Here is a 19426-nt window from a genome sequence, read left to right on the forward strand (position 1 = left end):
CCACGTAGAACAGGTTTGATAAGTGGATCGTCCCTGCAGCTGTTTTTTGTCTCTGTCAGGACAAACTGAACGACGAGTCTGAAGCCACACTGAGACGATGATAACCGGTCCCACGAGGACAACCCAGAGACATCAAAGACAATTCATCCTGTAGATCTGATCCTGTAGATCTGATCCTATAGATCTGATCCTGTAGATCTGATGCTGTAGATCTGATCCGCTAGATCTGATCCTGTAGATCTGATCCTCTAGATCTGATGCTGTAGATCTGATCCTCTAGATCTGATCCTGTAGATCTGATCCTGTAGATCTGATCCTTTGGCGCCACCTCCAGGAAACCTTCACATCTTCAGCTCCACTACATTCACTTGATTTATTTGTAAAATGTATTTTAGATCACATTCATGTTGCTCTGAGCAACACTTACACTGATCTGGGTTTTGTAAATAGTGTTTCTTCTTCTTCTGGACTTCATGAAGATCAACACAGAAAGCAGCTTCAACGTTTTAAATTAAGTTTATGTTCCCTGGGGGTCTGTGGTCAGTCCTGTAGAAACCAGTACCAGTACTGTAGAAACCAGGACCTGTTTCTGGGGCCAACATGTTGGAATCGGTCCTTTGGCTCCAGCTGAAAGTGGACTGATGTGAAACCTTTGGTTTCTCTAAAGAGACTCACCAGGTTTCTACCATCAAACAGGATTTGAGGCGTCCGTGTTGTTTGTTGTGTTGCTGTTTGAAACCGGACCGATCGGTCTCAACGTTGATATCAAGTAAAGTCTGTGTTCTGTTTCAATAAGTGATTTGATATTTCATGTTTTATTTACAGCATTATACTGTTGGCTAGTTTAATCTGCAAAGATTAGTTTTAGACAGATGTAGTGGATTAAAAAAAGGGAATATTTAGACTTTTAGGTACTTTATAAAGTAGCAAAAAATATCAATACTCAAGTTAAGTACCTCAAAATTGAAGGTAAGTGCAGTAGTCTACCTGAGTAAAGTACTTACGACACAGATGTGAGGAGCCTGCAGCAGAGCACGTGGCTCCTCCTTGTGGTAGAAAGACAGTACTTCTTATTTCTGCTGAAGTATATTAATCCTTATATTTAATAAGATATTAAATATTAATACATATATAATACTATATTATATGGATAACAATAGACAATATATATGAAATATATAGTTTAATCAGAAACAATACAAAATATGTTAAAAAGAATGTTAGTGAATCCAGATGAACCATGTGGCCTGTATTTGAATAGTTCCGGTTTTCAAATAATCTTCTTTAAAAAACATCAGTCTTTAATCTCCTGAACAAATCACAGTAAAGATGACAAAGAACAAAAAGCTCTCGTCTTTAGGAGAAGCAGAACATGAAGGAGACAAAGTGAAGGAAACAGGAAGTGATGGAAACAGTTTGGAACAGTTTCAACTTTTCAGTTCTCTGTGAGGAACTGGAAGATTTTCCTGATTCACGTTTAGTGCAAAGTAGCTTTCTGCAACCGACGGAGACCTCCTGAGTTTCCTCCTCCTCTTCTTCTTCCTCCTCCTCCTCCTCCTCCTCCTCCTCCTCCTCCTCCTCCTCCCTTCGTAGGACAGAGTCTCTCACAGTCCTTACTCGCCTCGAAGCGGTTCTCGTTGCCGCCACAACCACCGTAACGGAAGCGAGAGCATCTCCCCTCGACGTGGTCAAAGAACCACATCATGGTGAAGTTGTAGCATCCGCCGACATCCTGTCTGAGGAGACAGACATCTGGAGGAAGACAGGAGACAGAGACGAAGGTCGATGAAGCTCAGGTTTATAGTGAGGGCTGGTTCAGGTTTATAGTGAGGGCTGGTTCAGGTTCATAGTTAGGGCTGGTTCAGGTTTATAGTTAGGACTGGCTCAGGTTTATAGTTAGGGTTGGTTCAGGTTTATAGTTAGGACTGGCTCAGGTTTATAGTTAGGGATGGCTCAGGTTTATAGTTAGGGATGGCTCAGGTTTATAGTTAGAGCTGGCTCAGGTTTATAGTTAGGGCTGGATCAGGTTTATAGTTAGGGCTGGATCAGGTTTATAGTTAGGGCTGGCTCATGTTTATAGTTAGAGCTGGCTCAGGTTTATAGTTAGAGCTGGCTCAGGTTTATAGTTAGAGCTGGCTCAGGTTTATAGTTAGAGCTGGCTCAGGTTCATAGTTAGAGCTGGCTCAGGTTTATAGTTAGGGCTGGTTCAGGTTTATAGTTAGGGCTGGCTCAGGTTTATAGTTAGAGCTGGCTCAGGTTTATAGTTAGAGCTGGCTCAGGTTTATAGTTAGGGCTGGTTCAGGTTTATAGTTAGGGCTGGTTCAGGTTTATAGTTAGGGCTGGTTCAGGTTTATAGTTAGGGCTGGTTCAGGTTTATAGTTAGGGATGGCTCAGGTTTATAGTTAGGGCTGGCTCAGGTTTATAGTTAGGGCTGGCTCAGGTTTATAGTTAGGGCTGGCTCAGGTTTATAGTTAGGGCTGGTTCAGGTTTATAGTTAGGGCTGGTTCAGGTTTATAGTTAGGGCTGGTTCAGGTTCATAGTTAGAGCTGGCTCAGGTTTATAGTTAGGGCTGGTTCAGGTTTATAGTTAGGGCTGGTTCAGGTTTATAGTTAGGGCTGGATCAGGTTTATAGTTAGGGCTGGTTCAGGTTTATAGTTAGGGCTGGTTCAGGTTTATAGTTAGGGCTGGTTCAGGTTTATAGTTAGGGCTGGTTCAGGTTTATAGTTAGGGCTGGTTCAGGTTTATAGTTAGGGCTGGTTCAGGTTTATAGTTAGGGCTGGTTCAGGTTTATAGTTAGGGCTGGTTGAGGTGTGTGCGTGTGTGTGAGAGTGTGTGCGTGTGTGTGTGTGTGTGTGTGTGTGTGTGAGAATGTGTGTGTGTGAGAGTGTGTGGGTGTGAGTGTGTGCGTGTGTGTGTGTGTGTGTGAGAATGTGTGTGTGAGAGTGTGTGAGTGTGTGGGTGTGAGTGTGTGCGTGTGTGTGTGTGTGAGTGTGTGGGTGTGAGTGTGAGTGTGTGTGTGCGTGTGTGAGAATGTGTGCGTGTGTGTGTGTGTGAGTGTGTGGGTGTGAGTGTGTGCGTGTGTGTGTGTGTGTGAGAATGTGTGTGTGTGTGTGTGTGAGTGTGTGTGAGTGTGTGTGTGTGTGTGAGTGTGTGTGAGAGTGTGTGTGTGTGCGTGTGTGAGAGTGTGTGTGTGTGTGTGTGAGAGTGTGTGTGTGTGTGTGTGAGTGTGTGTGAGAGTGTGTGTGTGTGCGTGTGTGAGAGTGTGTGTGTGTGCGTGTGTGAGAGTGTGTGTGTGTGTGTGTGAGTGTGTGTGAGAGTGTGTGTGTGTGCGTGTGTGAGAGTGTGTGTGTGTGTGTGTGTGTTCTACCGTTGAGTTCAGCCCCTGAGAGAACACTCTGTCCGTCTCCTCCGCTCAGAGTGTCCATGATGTTCATCTGTCCAGACTGAGTCCGTCCTCTCGTCTCCTCGTCCCTCTGCTCCACCTCACTGGACACACAACAGAAATCACTGATTCATAAAATTCTTCTGAATCACTGAATAAGTCTCATTCTTTAACTGACATTATCACATCTGTGGTCACATCTCAGAGGACTGCTCTACATTCATCCGACAGCTTTAGTTTGACTTCATATAGATGATGATGTTTTTATGCATAAACATAAGACTCCCCAGCAGAAGAAGAACAACAGTAATGCATCAATAATGACTCTATGAATACTTTTACTTTTGGAATTTTAAGTATATTTAAACTTTCATACGATCTTGTCCACATGAATGTTTTGAGAAGATGGTGCCGGTCAAAAAGTTAACATTAAAGGGAAACTGCACCGTGGGCTTAAATTCTAATTTTGACACAAATACAAAAAAACAAGATTAACTAATATACTTAAATAGATTCACACTGAGAGCTTTTCAAGTTTTATTTTTTTATCAGAATAAATTTAGCCCCCTTCGAGTGAAGGTACCTGGAGGTTCGGTTCCCATAATGTGAGCAGTTTGGGTCACGTCTTCAGTAAATGTGTAGATCTTTCGACAGTGTGAGTTACTCGTCCTGAGGAGAGAATTCTTTGTCTCTCAGCTGGTTGCAGGTCTTTTTCAATGAAGGAGGAGGATACGTGTTCATTCCCTCTGAAATAAACACCAATGCAAAGAAACAATGAGAAGAAATGAATGAAAATTGGTATCTGGATGACAAACTGTGTGTTGTAATGGGAAAATATGTCATAGTCTCATGTGAAGGTTTAAGGATTGTAAGTCCTAAAAGAGCAGACACCAAACTGTAGTTTCAGCAGATGACTTTAATTAGTTTAGTATCCAGGTGTCTTGTTATCTGTTATCATTGTGCACTGTTTGTTTACTCTTCGTAAGACAGAGACACAGAGAGACCTTGATTAACAGAGATCCTCTGTTTTAAATACTTTTGAAGTCATTTGTGACGCGTTATCTGAAGTTGTAAGGGCGTAAACCTTTGCATGCAGATAAGATGGGTGAGGGTAAAGAATGTCTGTTCTGTCTCTGCAAATGGTCATTTTTACGATGTCACAGTGACTTCAAAGGAAGCATCTGTTGTGAGTTTAAACTGATTAGGGTAAGGCAAACTGTGAACAAAAGGGATTTGTAAACAGGAGATAAAAGCATCTTCCTGACTGTCTTAAATGATATACTAAGGCTCGAAGGATGACCTGCCTTTTGTGTTCTTTGTGTATTCTTGCTGGCTAAAGCAGATAACAGGAAGCTGTCTGAGTATAAATGTCCATGCATTCTAAGTGTTAGGTAGAGCACTCTCCTAGATGACTGCGATGTGTCTGTGAGACTGTTCTCTTTGCTTGCAAGCAAATAAATTGACTTTACAAACCTTGATCGTTCATCAAAACTCTGTTTTACTTTATATTGATAGAAAACCTCAACTTTCTTCTCCCGACTAGTCATAAGAAATATTCCACAACAGTGTCTGGTCTTACTGTTGAGGGCGGAGAGGAAGACTCTGAAGAAGCGCTGGGCGTAGCCCTGCTCCTCAGCCTTCAGACTGTCCATGTGGATCAGGTGCTGCTGAACCGGTGGACTGGCCAGCTCCTCCACCTGCGTCCGGTCGTAGCGATCGCCGACCGTCACCACGAACAGCGCCGCCCCCTCACACTTGGCCTTCTGGGAGATGTAGCGCAGCTTGGCTCGGTCTTCGTGAGCCGTCTGGGTGCCCACCACGGTCAGCAGCACCTTCCTCCTCCGGGGCTGGCCGGCCTTCAGGAGCACCTCCTTCAGGGTGAACTCCAGCGCCCGTCCCAGTGCCGACGAGCCGCCCTGCTGTGTCATGTTCCGGATCAGGTGGTTCCTCATCAGGGCGCTGGTCTGGTAGGTCCCGAGGCCAAACCCTACCTTGGTATCCCGGGTGCCGCTCTGTTGGACCACGGCCACCCGGGCCTGGTTGCCGGCCCTGCGGGGCTGCGGGCTCACGACCAGCTGTTCCACCACAGAGCCCAGTAGCTGCTGGACGCCGGCGTACTCGTCCGCCTGCACCTCCCTGGAGCTGTCCACCACCATGACCAGGTCCATGTCCACCTCCTGAGGCTGCACCGGTTCCTGGATGAAGGCGCACTGCCCCGAGCGCTGGCAGGGGTCTGAAGAAGAAAACAGTAATCATGAAGAAGCCAACTGGCCTGATTAGAAAATGGCTCCTGTGACTTCAATGATGTTATTCTTATCTAGCGTTTAAAGTACTTCCTAAAGAATGAATTTGTTACAACTACGAGGATCTCCTGATTCAAAATCCTGTGACCTCTGAGTGAGAAAACCTGTTCCACCTCTCTGTGAAGTACTTTTCCTTCAGACCGTCAGATGTGGCTGGTAGTTCCCATTTTTCAGAAAAGGGACGTTGAAGGAAGTGCTCCAACTATTGAGGAATCACACTTCTAAGCTTAAGGAAACCTCAGGCCGGGGAGTCTGAAGAACGGCGGTTTTCTTTGCGGATGGTCCTGCAGGATTATGGAGTGCTTGATCCAACTTAGCATCCATGTTCTCAGCAGTTGGGTTCAGACCAGCTGTGTTCCAACCAGTTTTCAATTATCTTGGACAGAATCCTCAGGAGCAGATCAGGGGCACAGAGTGCATCTTCTGTTGGTTTCATCAAACCAGACCTCCAGCAGGACCAGAGGTTGGGTAAATCCTGAGGAAGCTTTGAACTGCATCCTCGGCGGTCTGACTCCATCTACACCTCAAGTGTTGACAGTTGAACCAAACGGCCACACTCAAAGAAAGCTGTCGGGGCGAGATGTGATCCTGCATTCGCTTGTACAGATGGAAGTTGTAAAAAGTAGTTAGGTACCTCTGCAAACCCTCTTTATGATTGTTGATTTTTAAAAGTTGCTGTAATTGTCAGACATGGGAAAGATCTCGTCTGATGATCCAACACTTTGAACCCTGTTAAGCTCCGTGGTTCTCTGACAGAATGGTGGATCTCTGTAACCACAGGAGTTAAAGTATCTTGGGGGTTTTGCTCAGATGGAGCTGGACTGTCATTGTGACGTTGGTGCTGAGAGCAAAACGCTTTTCATATCTACATTTCAACCCCGAACATGAATTCTGGATGGTGACAGAAACAACTACACCGTCGATACAAACAGCCAACATGAGTTTTCTTTCTCTGAGTGTCTGGACGCTTCAATTTGTTAGTTCAACCTACAAAAAGCAAAGCATTCAGAAATATAGCACAGTTTGGATAATATATTGCTGATGATTTGAAGCTCAGTGCGTACCGTAACAGACCGCACAGCTCTGGATCTTCTTCAGGTCAGCAGCCATGTTTTTACCCACAACGGTGAAGATGGAGCGTCCCGAGTCGTCGACCTGACGAGACACAGCAGCTGTGGTTATTAATCGGTTCATTCTGACAAACAGAAGATCTTAACATCCATCTCCAGAAAGAACAGTGTGATCTTGAACATGTTCTTCAACATATATATATATATATACACATGTATACATGTTTCAGACTCAAGACGGTAAATAACTGAACAGGTAGACGAAAGTCAGATGGAGTTGGACTTAATTCATGTGTTTGGGGGCAACAGGAGCACAGAAGAGCTTTCCAACTGTTGCTTACAACCAACAGTCTCCTCACACACTTAAGTTCCGCCCCCAGCTGCCAGTAGCTCCTCACTGGACTCTGATTGGTCGGTGCTCTGGCTTACTGAACACAAACGCATTACTTGAAGCCTGACAAGATGGATTGTGTTGACATTTGCAGTTTGTTGTGTCTTTCCGCCAAGTCACATCGAGAGTGTTTGACTCTTCTAGTCTGATTAAGGGATGATCTCAAACATGTGGTGTAGATTCAGACCCTGACGTTTGGATGTGATGCTTCTGAACTTCTGGACCAAACCTACCTGCAGGGCTCGACCGACAGCCGGAGCGTTCTTCAGAGAGATGACTGCCGGGACGATGCCGAGGGCCCGGTACTCCATCACGGCGGTGATGATGTCGTTAACGTCCTGTGACGGCCCGTTAGAGAGGAAGACCGCCACCTTCCTCATCATGACTCCCGCTCGGACGCGCTCTGATCCACGAAGCGCATGGCGGCCCCCAGCTGGCGCCGGTTGGACGTCCTCTCCAGGGCGATGTTCTTCACGGACTCGATCAGCTGAGTCTTGTGGCGGTAGTCCTGGAAGCGGATCAGGTACTTGGTATAGGCGCTGTAACCCACCACAGCCACGCGAGCGCCCGTCGGACAGTTGCTCTCTGAGACGGTGACGTCCTCCAGCAGGGACAAGAGGACGGAGCGCTGCCTCTCGAAGGCCGCCGGGGTCACGTCCTCCGACATTTCCAGACCCAACACCAGCTCGGTGGGGTAGGCCGGGCACTCGGACTCACCTGAAGGAGTTATGTTGTAGAAAAGGGTAAGAAAGTCACAGATACAACCCAAAACCTTCATGTGTTAAAGCTGCATTCTCTCTAGTGTCCATCAGGGGGCGACTCCTCTGGTTGTATAGAAGTCTATGAGAAAATGACTCTACTTCTCTCTTGATTTATTACCTCAGTAAACATTGTAAACATGAGTTTATGGTCTCAATCTCTAGTTTCAAGTCTTCTTCAATACAGCATGATGTTCATTTAGTACATTATGGTCCATTTAGAGTCAAACAGACCATAAAGCAGGGGATGCTTTAGGGCGGGCTACACGGTGATTGACAGGTCGACACCACTGCGTGTCACAGTGTGTTTTCACTTCATCAAAGTTAATTATGACATTTTAGCCCTAAAGTTGTTACAGGTAACATTTTGTTGTACTTAGCTCCGCCCTCTCGTGTCACTTCTCGTTCCCGACAAAAGAAAAAAGCAAAACCAAGATGTTTAAACCAAAAAAGGTTAAAAGGTGAATGAATGGAGAGTAAACTGGACTTTTCTCTTCTACTCACCAGACAAACTGGAGATGATACATACCGTGGTAACAAGCTGTGTGGAGGACAAATAATATTTGTGTCAACATGTAGATGGAAGTCAGTAAACATAAAGAGATTTTATGGAGTATTTATAGACTTCTTGTCATAAAACTTCAAGTCAGTAGTATGAAGTGTCTAAATCCCAAACACATTAAAACACTCACCACAGTTGTCTCTGATGTAGCTGATCAGCTGACAATCCTGATAAAACACAGAATATGTAAATATATATTGAATGTTCCCTTAACGTTGGCAGGTCGAGGGAATGTAAGATGGACTTACAGGAGCAGTTAAAGTACTCGGATCCTTTACTTCAGTAAAAGTATGAATACACACTGTGAAAATACTCAACTACAAATAAAAGTCCTGCATTCAAAACCTGACCGAAGTAAAAGTATGTAAATGTAGTAAAAGTAGAAGTAAAATGTTCCCATTCCATCATTGACTTACAGTCATTCCTTTGCTTCCAGGAGGACCTCTGGGACCCTGAAGGAAGGATGACATCATTATTATGTCATTGTGTTATCTTCCGCCTCGTGTCTCTGATGACGAATAAAACAAAACTCTCACTTTGTGTCCTGAATGACCCGGTTCTCCAGCCCTGCCTGAAGCTCCCGGACCGCCTGAGTTCCCCTAGATCCACCAGACCAGAATTAAAAAGTCACAGAAGAAGAAGAAAAAACATTCAGAAATAAGAAATAAATGAGAGGCATGTTGTGGCTCACCCCTCGACCTTGGTTCCCTTTAGGCCCCGGGTAGCCTTTGGGTCCCTCCAGACCGTTCTCACCCTGAACACACAAGACAAAACAGACTGAGCCGTCTGGACTCCAACGAGCTTCTTCTTCTTCCTCATGTTTGATTCAGATCTCAGTTCTTAGAAAAAAGGATGGACTCACCTGTAGACCAAGGTAACCAGGGAAACCAGGATCTCCCTGTAAAGAGAAGGTAAGAAGTACATTTCATTCATTTGTATTGTATCAGAACAGAAGGTATTTAATATAGTGATACAACTTTAACTGTCAGGATTTAGTGGCGTCTTTGTGATGGCCGTAAAAAATGAAATAGAAATGATGGAAATTTAAGAAAAAGTCAAAATATGGTGAAGAAAATCTCTCGGCTGAGGTGGAAAAGTGAAACCGAAGCAGACACCTCTTCTTCTTCTGTGGTCCTTTAACGGCACCAACCAGCTGTTTTTATGTATTAAACTGGCATATTCACACAACAGGAGACGATGGAAACCAGACTTCTATCGTGATGGTCTCATGTTCACATTGGGGTTTCGTTGGTCCAGCTCTACCTTGGCTCCTTTGGGTCCTCGAGGTCCGTAACCGTCTTTTCCGTCTTGACCCTGAGACGCGGGACAGATGGTCAGACTCACCGATTGAACTATAAACTCACAGTATTCACAACGATAATCAGCTCCTTACCGCCATTCCTCTGGGCCCCCGTGATCCAGGAGCTCCCTTCACACCCGGCTCTTCTGGTTGGCCCTTTAACAACAACAACAACAACAATGGAGTAACTTAGGTGATCCTTCTGACTCCATTATCCGGTCAACATGTTAATGTGTCCAACATTTTGGTTTATGACCAATCATCAAGCAGCTGGACTCTAACTTCCAATCACAAGTGGACAGCTCTACGTAGGCGCAGAGACCCGATCGCTCAGACCACATCAGGAGGTGGTCTGGGTCACATTGGAGGACTGCCTACTCCACTGACGTCCTCTGAGAGGAAGTGCGTCCTCATTCACTGGCTTTGTCCACGACATCTGAACATTTTGGAAAGGCTATAGAGAAATGTAACCAAGGTCTCAACATCTGGGACACACCAAAGAACTGACCCAGGGTCTGTTTGGTTTTCATTTCTTCTTCTTCTGTTAATTTCCGGCAGACTTGGAGGAAGTGCATCGCTGAAATGATCTTCCTTCGTAGGGAATCTGGACTCAGCCTTAGAGAAAGGGAGAGGAGAGAGACCCTGATCCTTCATGTTAAAGGGACCAGCTGAGGTGGTTCAACATCGGATCAGGATCCTCCTGGACGCCTCCCTTTAGAGGTTTAACGGACACGTCCAAATCTAAAAAGAGGCCCCAAGGTAGACCCAGAACAAGCTGGAGGGATTAGATACCTCGTCTGGCCTGTGAACGTATCGGAGCTCCCGAGGAAGAGCTAGAAAGTGTTGAAGATATCTCGTATGTGCACGTAGCCTCGGACAAATAAAGCTGATTCTGATTGGACGGTCATCGGGTATCCGTGACAACAGGCCAATACAACCAGAGCTATCACAGCCGGACTCGTCTTAATGTGGTGTGTTTGTTGATTCAAGAAAATGATGCCACGCACCTTCTGTCCGTTAGCTCCACGACGTCCGGCTAATCCCGGCTCTCCAGCTGGTCCTGGTCCACCCTGCAGGAAGACCAACAGAGTCCAGGCAGGACTGACATTAAAGATTCAGACCAGGTATAAAAACACAAGCTTTAAACACGATATACAGAACTATCTTTGAAGCTTGTTGAGGCCTTTAAACTGACGACAAACAGTCATCAGGTACATTTGAGTTTGTTATTCAGCTTTAGGTGTGCAGCTAAAGAAGCTAAATACGACCAAATCAAAGAACTACATGAGCTAATAACTGAACCTCAGTGTATTTTAATGAATAATTCTCACTCTGCTCATGAATGATGACGTCGGCTCTGTGCATAACAAACAGATCCAGCATGAGGTCATGCTGCCTAATATTAATAATTGGCAGTTGGAACTTGTGATTATTATATAAGTGACGAAAGAAAAATCAAGTGAAAAAAGAGAAGTAAAAAATATAACATGATGGAATGTATTGTGTTAAAAAAACAATCTGCCTCAAATTAAAGAAAAGTTTGACAGCCGACCTCTCGTTCTGTCACCTGCTGTTTCCTTTTTCAACACGAGGATTACAGATGCTTTCTTCTCACAGTTTTTACAGGAAGTAGGTGATGAAGACAGGAAGTAGGTGATGAAGACAGGACGCATGTGATGAAGACAGGAAGTAGGTGATGAAGACAGGACGTATGTGATGAAGACAGGAAGTAGGTGATGAAGAGAGGAAGTAGGTGATGAAGAGAGGAAGTAGGTGATGAAGAGAGGAAGTAGGTGATGAGGACAGGAAGTAGGTGATGAGGAAAGGAAGTAGGTGATGAAGACAGGAAGTAGGTGATGAAGACCGGACGTATGTGATAAAGACAGGATGTAGATGAAGACAGGATGTAGGTGAAGACAGGACGACGGTGGTCACCACCTACTTCCTGTCCAGGACATTAACGTCTCTCTGTCATCTTTGAATAATTGAAGTGTTTTTTGTTTTTTGACTCTCGGTCCACCTCATTTGCTTTCGGGGAGGTTTTTACAGCTGTCATTCTGGTTCGGATCAAACCAGAAGGTGTGAAATGGCCCTGAAGTCCTGGTGCACATTGAGAGACTTTTCATCGCACCGATCATTTCCTAAATCAGCGTCATTGTAAAACAACTAATCCACAGTCCTGATCTGGTTTTGAACACAACCACACTAAATTGAGTTGGACAAATACAGGAGGCCGATGATGAGGTGATGCACTGACCTGAGGTCCAGGAAGGCCAGAGAGTCCTTTTGGTCCTCGACCACCGTTTTTTCCTCTGCTTCCCTGCAGAGACAACATGGACTGCTTGAGGACACTTGAAGAAACAACTGGGACTTCTTATTTATATGTTCATATCTGTCGTTTCTATTCTCCTCTTTTATTCTATTCAGGCTTCTTTCTATCTTCTATTTCCTTGGACTCTTTTCAGTGACTCAGTTATGTAATGAGTCTTTTCTGAACATAATAAAACTTTGCACTCCACTGTTCTTCTCGTAAATTATTTTTCTTCATTTTTTATCTCGTACACTTAAGACTTTAATCTTGGAAGCTACCATTTTTTTCTCTGAACATTCTCTGACTCCCAAGTGTCACATACCCGAACCCTCGCTGAGCCGTGAGGAGGCAATAGAAATGCTCCGATGTGCAGATATAAGAGCAGGTTTTGAAGTAGAAACAAACTATATTCCCGCTCACAAATCAGTGTACATTCACTTGTAAATGTACATGTACTGGACTCTGTAATCCCCCCCCCAAAAAAAGAAGAAAGTTTCCTCTATGTTTCTGCAGCAATAGGTCTCCTACGTTAGTGTTGGTGCTGGTGTTGGTGTTGGTGCTGATGCTGGTGGTGTTGGTGATGGTGCTGGTGATGTTGGTGTTGGTGTTGGTGCTGATGTTGGTGCTTTTGCTGGTGTTGGTGCTTTTGCTGGTGTTGGTGTTGGTGCTTTTGCTGGTGGTGCTTTTGCTGGTGTTGGTGTTGATGCTTTTGCAGCTGTTCCTGCGACCTGTTAATCAGCTTCATGTTGGCAGCTGTTGTATGATCACTCACCTGAGGACCAGAAGCACCTGGGCTGCCCTGAAGTCCTGGATCCCCCGGGTCTCCAGGTAGCCCCTGTAGACGGACAGTATTTCAATGTGTAATGGATATTTAAAGCTTTGCATCAGAATCCGGTGTTGTTGAGTTCCTCTCCTACCTTCTGCCCCACAGAGCCTCTCCTACCGTCTGGACCCTGCACAGCAGAAAACACTCTGTCATCTGAGGCCATTTAACTTTTACATTTAACTTTTACATCGTTCTGATTCACATACAGACAGACAACCAAAACACATTTCAAATGGATTCAAAACTTTACCTGAGTACAAGAAGAGAAGTATTATCAGTAAAACGTACAGTGATGATAGGACAGAATGGAGGTCAGAAATCTCACCGGGTTCCCGAGGCCTCCATCGCCACCTGCCCCCCCGTCCAGTCCAGATAATCCCTGTGTGAGGATGAATACACTTTAGAACATTACATTACAGTCATTTAGCAGACGCTTTTATCCAAAGCGACTTTCAAAAATTCTATTCAACATCGGTATTCAAGAGAACTACTAGTCTCCAGAAGTCATAAGTGCGTCTCCTTTTCTAAACAAGCATCTAAGAGCATAGACCAGAGCCAACGTACAGTGCAGAAACAAACGAATATGAATACAATAAGTGGTGAGTGGAAGGCTCAGGGTAGTACTTCTTGAAGAGGTGAGTCTTCAGCCTGATGAAAGATGGGCAGCGACTCTGCTGTCCTGACGTCAGTGGGGAGTTCATTCCACCACTGTGGGGCCAGGACAGGAAACAGCCGTGACCGGGTCGATCGGCCGCAGGGACCTGTGAGCGACGGGGCAACCGATCGCCCCGAGGCAGCAGAGCGAAGTGGTCGGGCGGGGGTGTAGGGCTTGACCGTGGCCTGGAGATAGGAAGGAGCTGTTCCTTTCACTGCCCTGTAGGCTAGCACCAGAGTCTTAAACTGGATGTGAGCTCTTACAGGTAGCCAGTGTAGAGAACGGAGAAGGGAAGTTGTGTGGGAGAACTTGGGGCGATTGAACACCAGGCGAGCTGCAGCTTTCTGGACAAGCTCCAGAGGTCTGATGGCCGACGCCGGGACTCCGGCAAGTAGTGAGTTACAGTAGTCCAGGCGGGAGATGACAAGAGCCTGGATTAGCACCTGCACCGTCTCATCAGTGAGGAAGGGGCGAATCCTCCTGATGTTGTAGAGCAGGAATCTGCAGGAGCGTGTAACCGATGCAATGTTTGCTGAGAATGACAGTTAGTCGTCCAGGGTCACCCAGGTTCCTCACAGTCCGAGTTGGCGTCACCACGGTATCGTCAATGGTGATGGACAGGTCTTGGTGCGGGCAACCCTTCCCCGGGAGGAACAGTAGCTCGGTTTTGTCCAGGTTGAGCTTGAGGTGGTGTGTCGTCATCCGAATAACAGAACCCAGAGATGTTGTGTAGAGCGAGAAGAGAAGGGGGCCCAAGACTGAGCCTTGTGGAACCCCCATAGTCAGCATGCGTGGTTCCCACACGGCCCCCCTCCATGTCACCTGGTAGGATCGACCTGTCAGGTAGGATGCAAACAGGGAGAGTGCAGAGCCTGAGATGCCCATCCCCTCGAGGGTGGAGAGGAGGATCTGGTGGTTCACCGTGTCAAATGCCGCAGACAGGTCCAGCAGAATCAGGACAGAGGAGAGAGAGTTCGCTCTTGCGGCGTGAAGCGACTCTGTCACCGCAAGGAGGGTTGTCTCTGTCGAGTGACCCACTTTGAACCCGGACTGGTGGGGGTCCAAGAGGCTGTTCTGGTGGAGATAGGAAGACAGTTGATTAAAGAAAGTTCAAGTGTTTTGGATAGAAAGGGTAGAAGAGAAACCGGTCTGAAGTTCTTGACATCAGAGGGGTCAAATGATGGTTTCTTCAGAAGGGGGGTGTCTCTGGCAGTCTTGAAAGCCGTGTGAAAGCATCCTGAGACAAGAAAGACCCTAAATACAACAGTACCCAGAATGCTTTGCCTGATGATTTATACAATAGCCTCTACCTTTGGCCCACTATTACAAGCTGTGTGAAGCCCTCTGATTGGATGTGTAAAGTATTCTAAAGGAAGCTATTTCCAACACTTCCTATGGTGTCCCATGGTGTCCAGGACTCCTGATCACAGCAGGATGTTTCAGACAGCAGTGCATGGTGGGACTTGAAGTTGACCTAACAGCATCAGTCTCAACACAGATCCAGAGTGTGATGGTTCCTACCGGTAAACCTGGGTTCCCAGGGTCCCCTTTGGCTCCCGGACTGGCGTTATCAGCCCCTGGTTCACCCTGTCGGACAAAACACAAAGATCCTCAGTCCGTCCTGAAAGAGAAAGTCCACATGGAGCCTCCAGCTGTGATTGGCTCTAACAGGAGACATTAGATTTATTTCTCTGTCACAATCAGATTCAGAGGGACGTTGTGTTTTCTCAAGAAGTTACACAAGACTTTTGGCTGAGATGTACTGGACTTTAAGGGTCTGACGTGTGGGATGTGGGGGTTTTAGAAGGCCATCCAACTTTTATCCTGTTTTTACTGTAAACATAGAGCCAACAGGGAAAACTCTCCTTCTTTCTGACAACTCCCATATACATGCTGGTCTGGTCTGTGAGAGTCCTGCTGGACTCAGGAAGCTCTCACAGTCCTTCATTGAATGTTTCTAAAGCCTCAAGAGCTCTTTACTTATTATTATATTATTTATATTTATATTATCATATTATTACTGGCACTACTTCACCTCCTTCTAGGGAGCAGGGGTTACTACTTCACTGATATTAGTTTATACTACTTGTTTATATCACTACTACTACTTGCTTGTACTACTGTTTAGACTACTGTATATACTACTGTTAATACTACTGTTTATACTACTGTTTATACTACTTGCTTGTACTACTGTTTATACTACTGTTTATACTACTGTTTACACTACTTGCTTGTACTACTGTTTATACTACTTGCTTGTACTACTGTTTATACTACTGCTTGTACTACTGTTTATACTACTGTTTATACTACTGTTTACCTGCATACAGCACTTATTTTTACTTGCATGTTTTTCTTATATACATTTTGTAGTACTCTGCTGTACTGTAAATATTGTGCATATGACAAATAAAAACCTGTTATTGCAGCTGAAAACAGGAGAAAATAAAGGCAAATACATTTCATTCATGAATACATCGTTTTAAATTATCCTAAAATTCACAGTCTATGAATGAGAGTTCTGTGGGAAGCCGGTGAGGGATCACGAGTCCTCCTGATGATGTTCAGATGAACTTCTCTAAATGAGAAATCAGATAATAATGATAATAACATCAAATGTTGGACTCACCGGATCTCCTCTGAGTCCTCGCTGTCCTCTAAGCCCCGCCTCCCCTCTGATACCCGGGATACCCTGAGGACGAAAGGACAACCTGTCAGTCAACCAGCCGGGGGATCGGATTACAGCAGGAAACGTAATTAAAATGTACGTAGACTTAAAAATAATCATATCTGTAATAACAGTAACAGCAGAAAGAACTATGTAAATTATAAGTATTCATATAAATCATAATATTTACTACTGGTAATGATACTAAAATATAATTTATTTCAATGCATTTTCATGAATATATTATTCGTTCTATTCGTCATACTTGAGTTGAATTAAATGTTTGATAAATATGAAGAACTTACTGGGTTTCCAGGCTCTCCTCTCTCTCCTTGAGCTCCATCTGTTCCAGTCAGTCCCTGCAGAACCAGAACCAGAACCAGCTCAGGGCCCACACAGAACATTACTAGAGAGATGTTTGGTTTCACGACTAGTCGTTACGGTTCAATCTGCAGCCTCACCACTAGATGGCACTACATCCTCCACACTGCTCCTTTAAACTGACACTGGTTCATAATGAATGAATAAAGAGGCTTTAGTTAGTCTGGATTGTGATGTTGGTACCTGCTCTCCGTCAACTCCGAACAGTCCGTCTGCTCCGTCTTCGCCCTGTTGGAAGAGAATCAACGTCTCACTGCTGCTCGACTCTGTCAATCACATTGTAACTAACCTGAGCAGACTTTAGTGTTTAGTGGTCCTGAGTACTCACCCTTTCACCGGAGAATCCTCTGGAGCCCTGCAGACACAAAGCACCATGAGACAACCTTCTGCTTTACATTCTGTCTCTGTGATCAGAAAAGAACCTGAGAACGTCTGACATTACTTTGTTTTTTCTGAATTTAGCAGCAGCATTTTCATCTTGTAAGAATATGAAGTGGATAAAAGATATTGTAAAAACCTTGTGTCCTCTGGCTCCAGGACAGCCCTCCAAGCCCTGAGGTCCACTTGGTCCAGGAAGCCCTCGCTCCCCCTGCAACAGCCCAACAGAGGCAGCAGTGAATCAGAGTCCAGAAGGGACCAACACAGATCAGCTGACACCGTTTCATGTTGGATGAGTTCAACGTTTTTAGGAGGAATCCACAACCGTCAGAAAGCAGAACATGAAACTAGAGCGCACACAGTTCATCCTGTGGTGCCACCAGTCCGTCAGCACATTCTATTCTATTCATGTCATTCTGTTTATGTCAAAGTGAATGAAGAGCACTTACAAAGACTCCTTCCTCTCCAGGGAAGCCCAGCTGACCCTTCTGTCCAGACGGACCCTGTTCATGAAACACAACAAGACCAGAAACTCTCAGACCGCTGACCTCCTTACTTTACATCGTTTCACTGTGAAGTGAGCATCTTTCAATAAAAAAGAATCTTTACGACACAGAAAGAGGAACCGGGCCTGTTGCAGGTGTCACACATCATGTTTACACTCTAGAGGGGCGTGTCTTCCACTCGCCTTTGAGCCCGGGCGGCCCCGAGAGCCTCGGACGCCTTCATGTCCCGAACATTTGCACATGACGTTGCAGCACTCCCTCTCTGACACAAAGTCCTGCAGAGAGACAGAAGACAGAGTCAAAGGACAGACAGATTTTTTTTTTTTTTTGATTTTTAGAAAACCTTTATTTTCTTTGAACAACATGTTTCTTTACCATTTAAAATTGTTAAACAAATAAAGTCCAACAAACATAAATGTGTCTTTGATTGTCTTTAGACTTATTCTCACTTAGCACCATCTTTGTTCAGTTCTTTGTTCACTTTGTGAACTATCTTCTTCAGTCTGAAGCCTTCCTGCTTCGTGAGACCTCCTCTGTCCTTGCTTCTCATGTGAGATCTGGCAGAGCTGGAGAGCTTGTCAGAGAGGTAGTCCTCCACTTTGGCTCCTCTCACATTCTTACTCCTCTTCAGAAACTCCTTTATCTTCTCCACGCTGTAGTCTCCAGAGCTCCTACAGCTGCCAGCACCATGTTTAGAGGGCTCACTGTCAGCAGCAGCGCCCTTCTCCTGACTGGACTCAGAGTCCTCCTCCCACCTTGACTCAGAGTCCTCTTCCAGACTGGACTCAGAGTCTTCCTCCAGACTGGACTCACACTCTGCTGCTCCTCCACTTCCTTCGCCTGTGAGCTTCCGCTGTCTCCTCTCTGTTTCCTCTTCAGCTGAGGGGCTTTGAGCTGCTCCTCGTCTGCTTCCATGTCCACCTCACCACCTATCTCCACCTGTCCTCCAGTACTCTCCCTCACCTTCTGGACCTCACTTGCCCCGTCCTTCATCACCTCTTGTCCCCCACTTTCCCTCTCTTTTCTCACCTCCTGTACCCCACTTGTCCCCTCCTCCCTCCTCTTTTGGACCCCATCTGGCCCGTCCTGTCCATCTTGCTTGTCCCCTCTGCCCTCTTCAGTACCTGTCTGGTTCTGGTTCTGGTTTTGGTCCTTATGAGAGCTGTTTTTCTCAGGACACATTCTGCTCTGATGACCCACTTTTCCACAACTGAAACATTTAAAGTCATCAGTTGTTGCATAGATGATGTAGTCAAAGTCATCTACCCTGATCTTGAACACTAGGTTGAGCCCCTTGCTCCTGTTGTTTGGGATCATGAGCAGCTGTCTCCTGTGAGACACCACGTGCTTCAGGAGAGGAGACCTGCACCCAGAGGACACCTTCTTCACCCCAGACACTATCCTCCCGTGTCTTGATAGTTCTCTGGTTATGTCTTCATCTCTGATGAACGGTGGGATGTTGGACATTGTTACCTTCACAGCCGGTGTGCAGAGAGGGTAAACGGGGAAGAAGTTATCGCCCACCTCGATCCCGTTGTCAATCACCACTTCGGCATTTCCGATGGTGTCTAAAAAGATGACCACGGCATTGTTCATTCGCGCAGCGGACTTCACGCTGCTGTGTCCGACAAGTTCACCCACAGCCAGGCTGCATTCCTCCACTGACACCGGGAAAGTCGGCGGGATCTTTATGCCGTGTTTCCTCGTGAGTTTGGTCATGTCCATGGTGGCGTTTTGCACACCGACCAGCTCGCACTGATCGACTGCAACCACTCACAAAGACCTTAAAACCAGCTAAATGTTCACACAAACACCATGAGATACACTATCACATCCAACGGTAACTAGTGACGAAAAAATACCGGAAAAATCAGTGTTAACCGCTCTCAAACCCGCTCCGTCAACTCCGCACTTCTTCCACTCAGAGAGAGA

The 19426-nt window shown here is 45.6% G+C and overlaps 1 protein-coding gene across 1 annotated transcript in view; it reads right to left on the reverse strand.

Annotated features, from left to right (window-relative positions):
• Positions 1-1166: 1166 nt before the first annotated feature.
• Positions 1167-19426, reverse strand: part of LOC142934047 (collagen alpha-6(VI) chain-like) — a 32584-nt gene continuing 14324 nt past the window's right edge. Inside the window, 28 exon segments of the mRNA XM_076078402.1 lie at positions 1167-1752; positions 3368-3486; positions 4047-4128; positions 4962-5615; positions 6750-6840; positions 7380-7552; positions 7555-7863; positions 8434-8445; positions 8597-8633; positions 8883-8918; positions 9003-9065; positions 9158-9220; positions 9329-9364; positions 9730-9780; positions 9860-9922; positions 10774-10836; positions 12024-12086; positions 12850-12912; positions 12995-13030; positions 13229-13282; positions 15080-15145; positions 16191-16253; positions 16535-16588; positions 16794-16838; positions 16939-16965; positions 17128-17199; positions 17438-17491; positions 17677-17769. Of these exon segments, the coding sequence (XP_075934517.1) occupies positions 1478-1752; positions 3368-3486; positions 4047-4128; positions 4962-5615; positions 6750-6840; positions 7380-7552; positions 7555-7863; positions 8434-8445; positions 8597-8633; positions 8883-8918; positions 9003-9065; positions 9158-9220; positions 9329-9364; positions 9730-9780; positions 9860-9922; positions 10774-10836; positions 12024-12086; positions 12850-12912; positions 12995-13030; positions 13229-13282; positions 15080-15145; positions 16191-16253; positions 16535-16588; positions 16794-16838; positions 16939-16965; positions 17128-17199; positions 17438-17491; positions 17677-17769 (2817 nt within the window). The 3' untranslated portion in view covers positions 1167-1477.

The sequence above is a fragment of the Anarhichas minor genome, unplaced genomic scaffold (genome assembly GCF_050575085.1).
Source record: "Anarhichas minor isolate MPS153535 unplaced genomic scaffold, ASM5057508v1 ptg000066l, whole genome shotgun sequence".
NCBI lineage: Eukaryota > Metazoa > Chordata > Actinopteri > Perciformes > Anarhichadidae > Anarhichas > Anarhichas minor.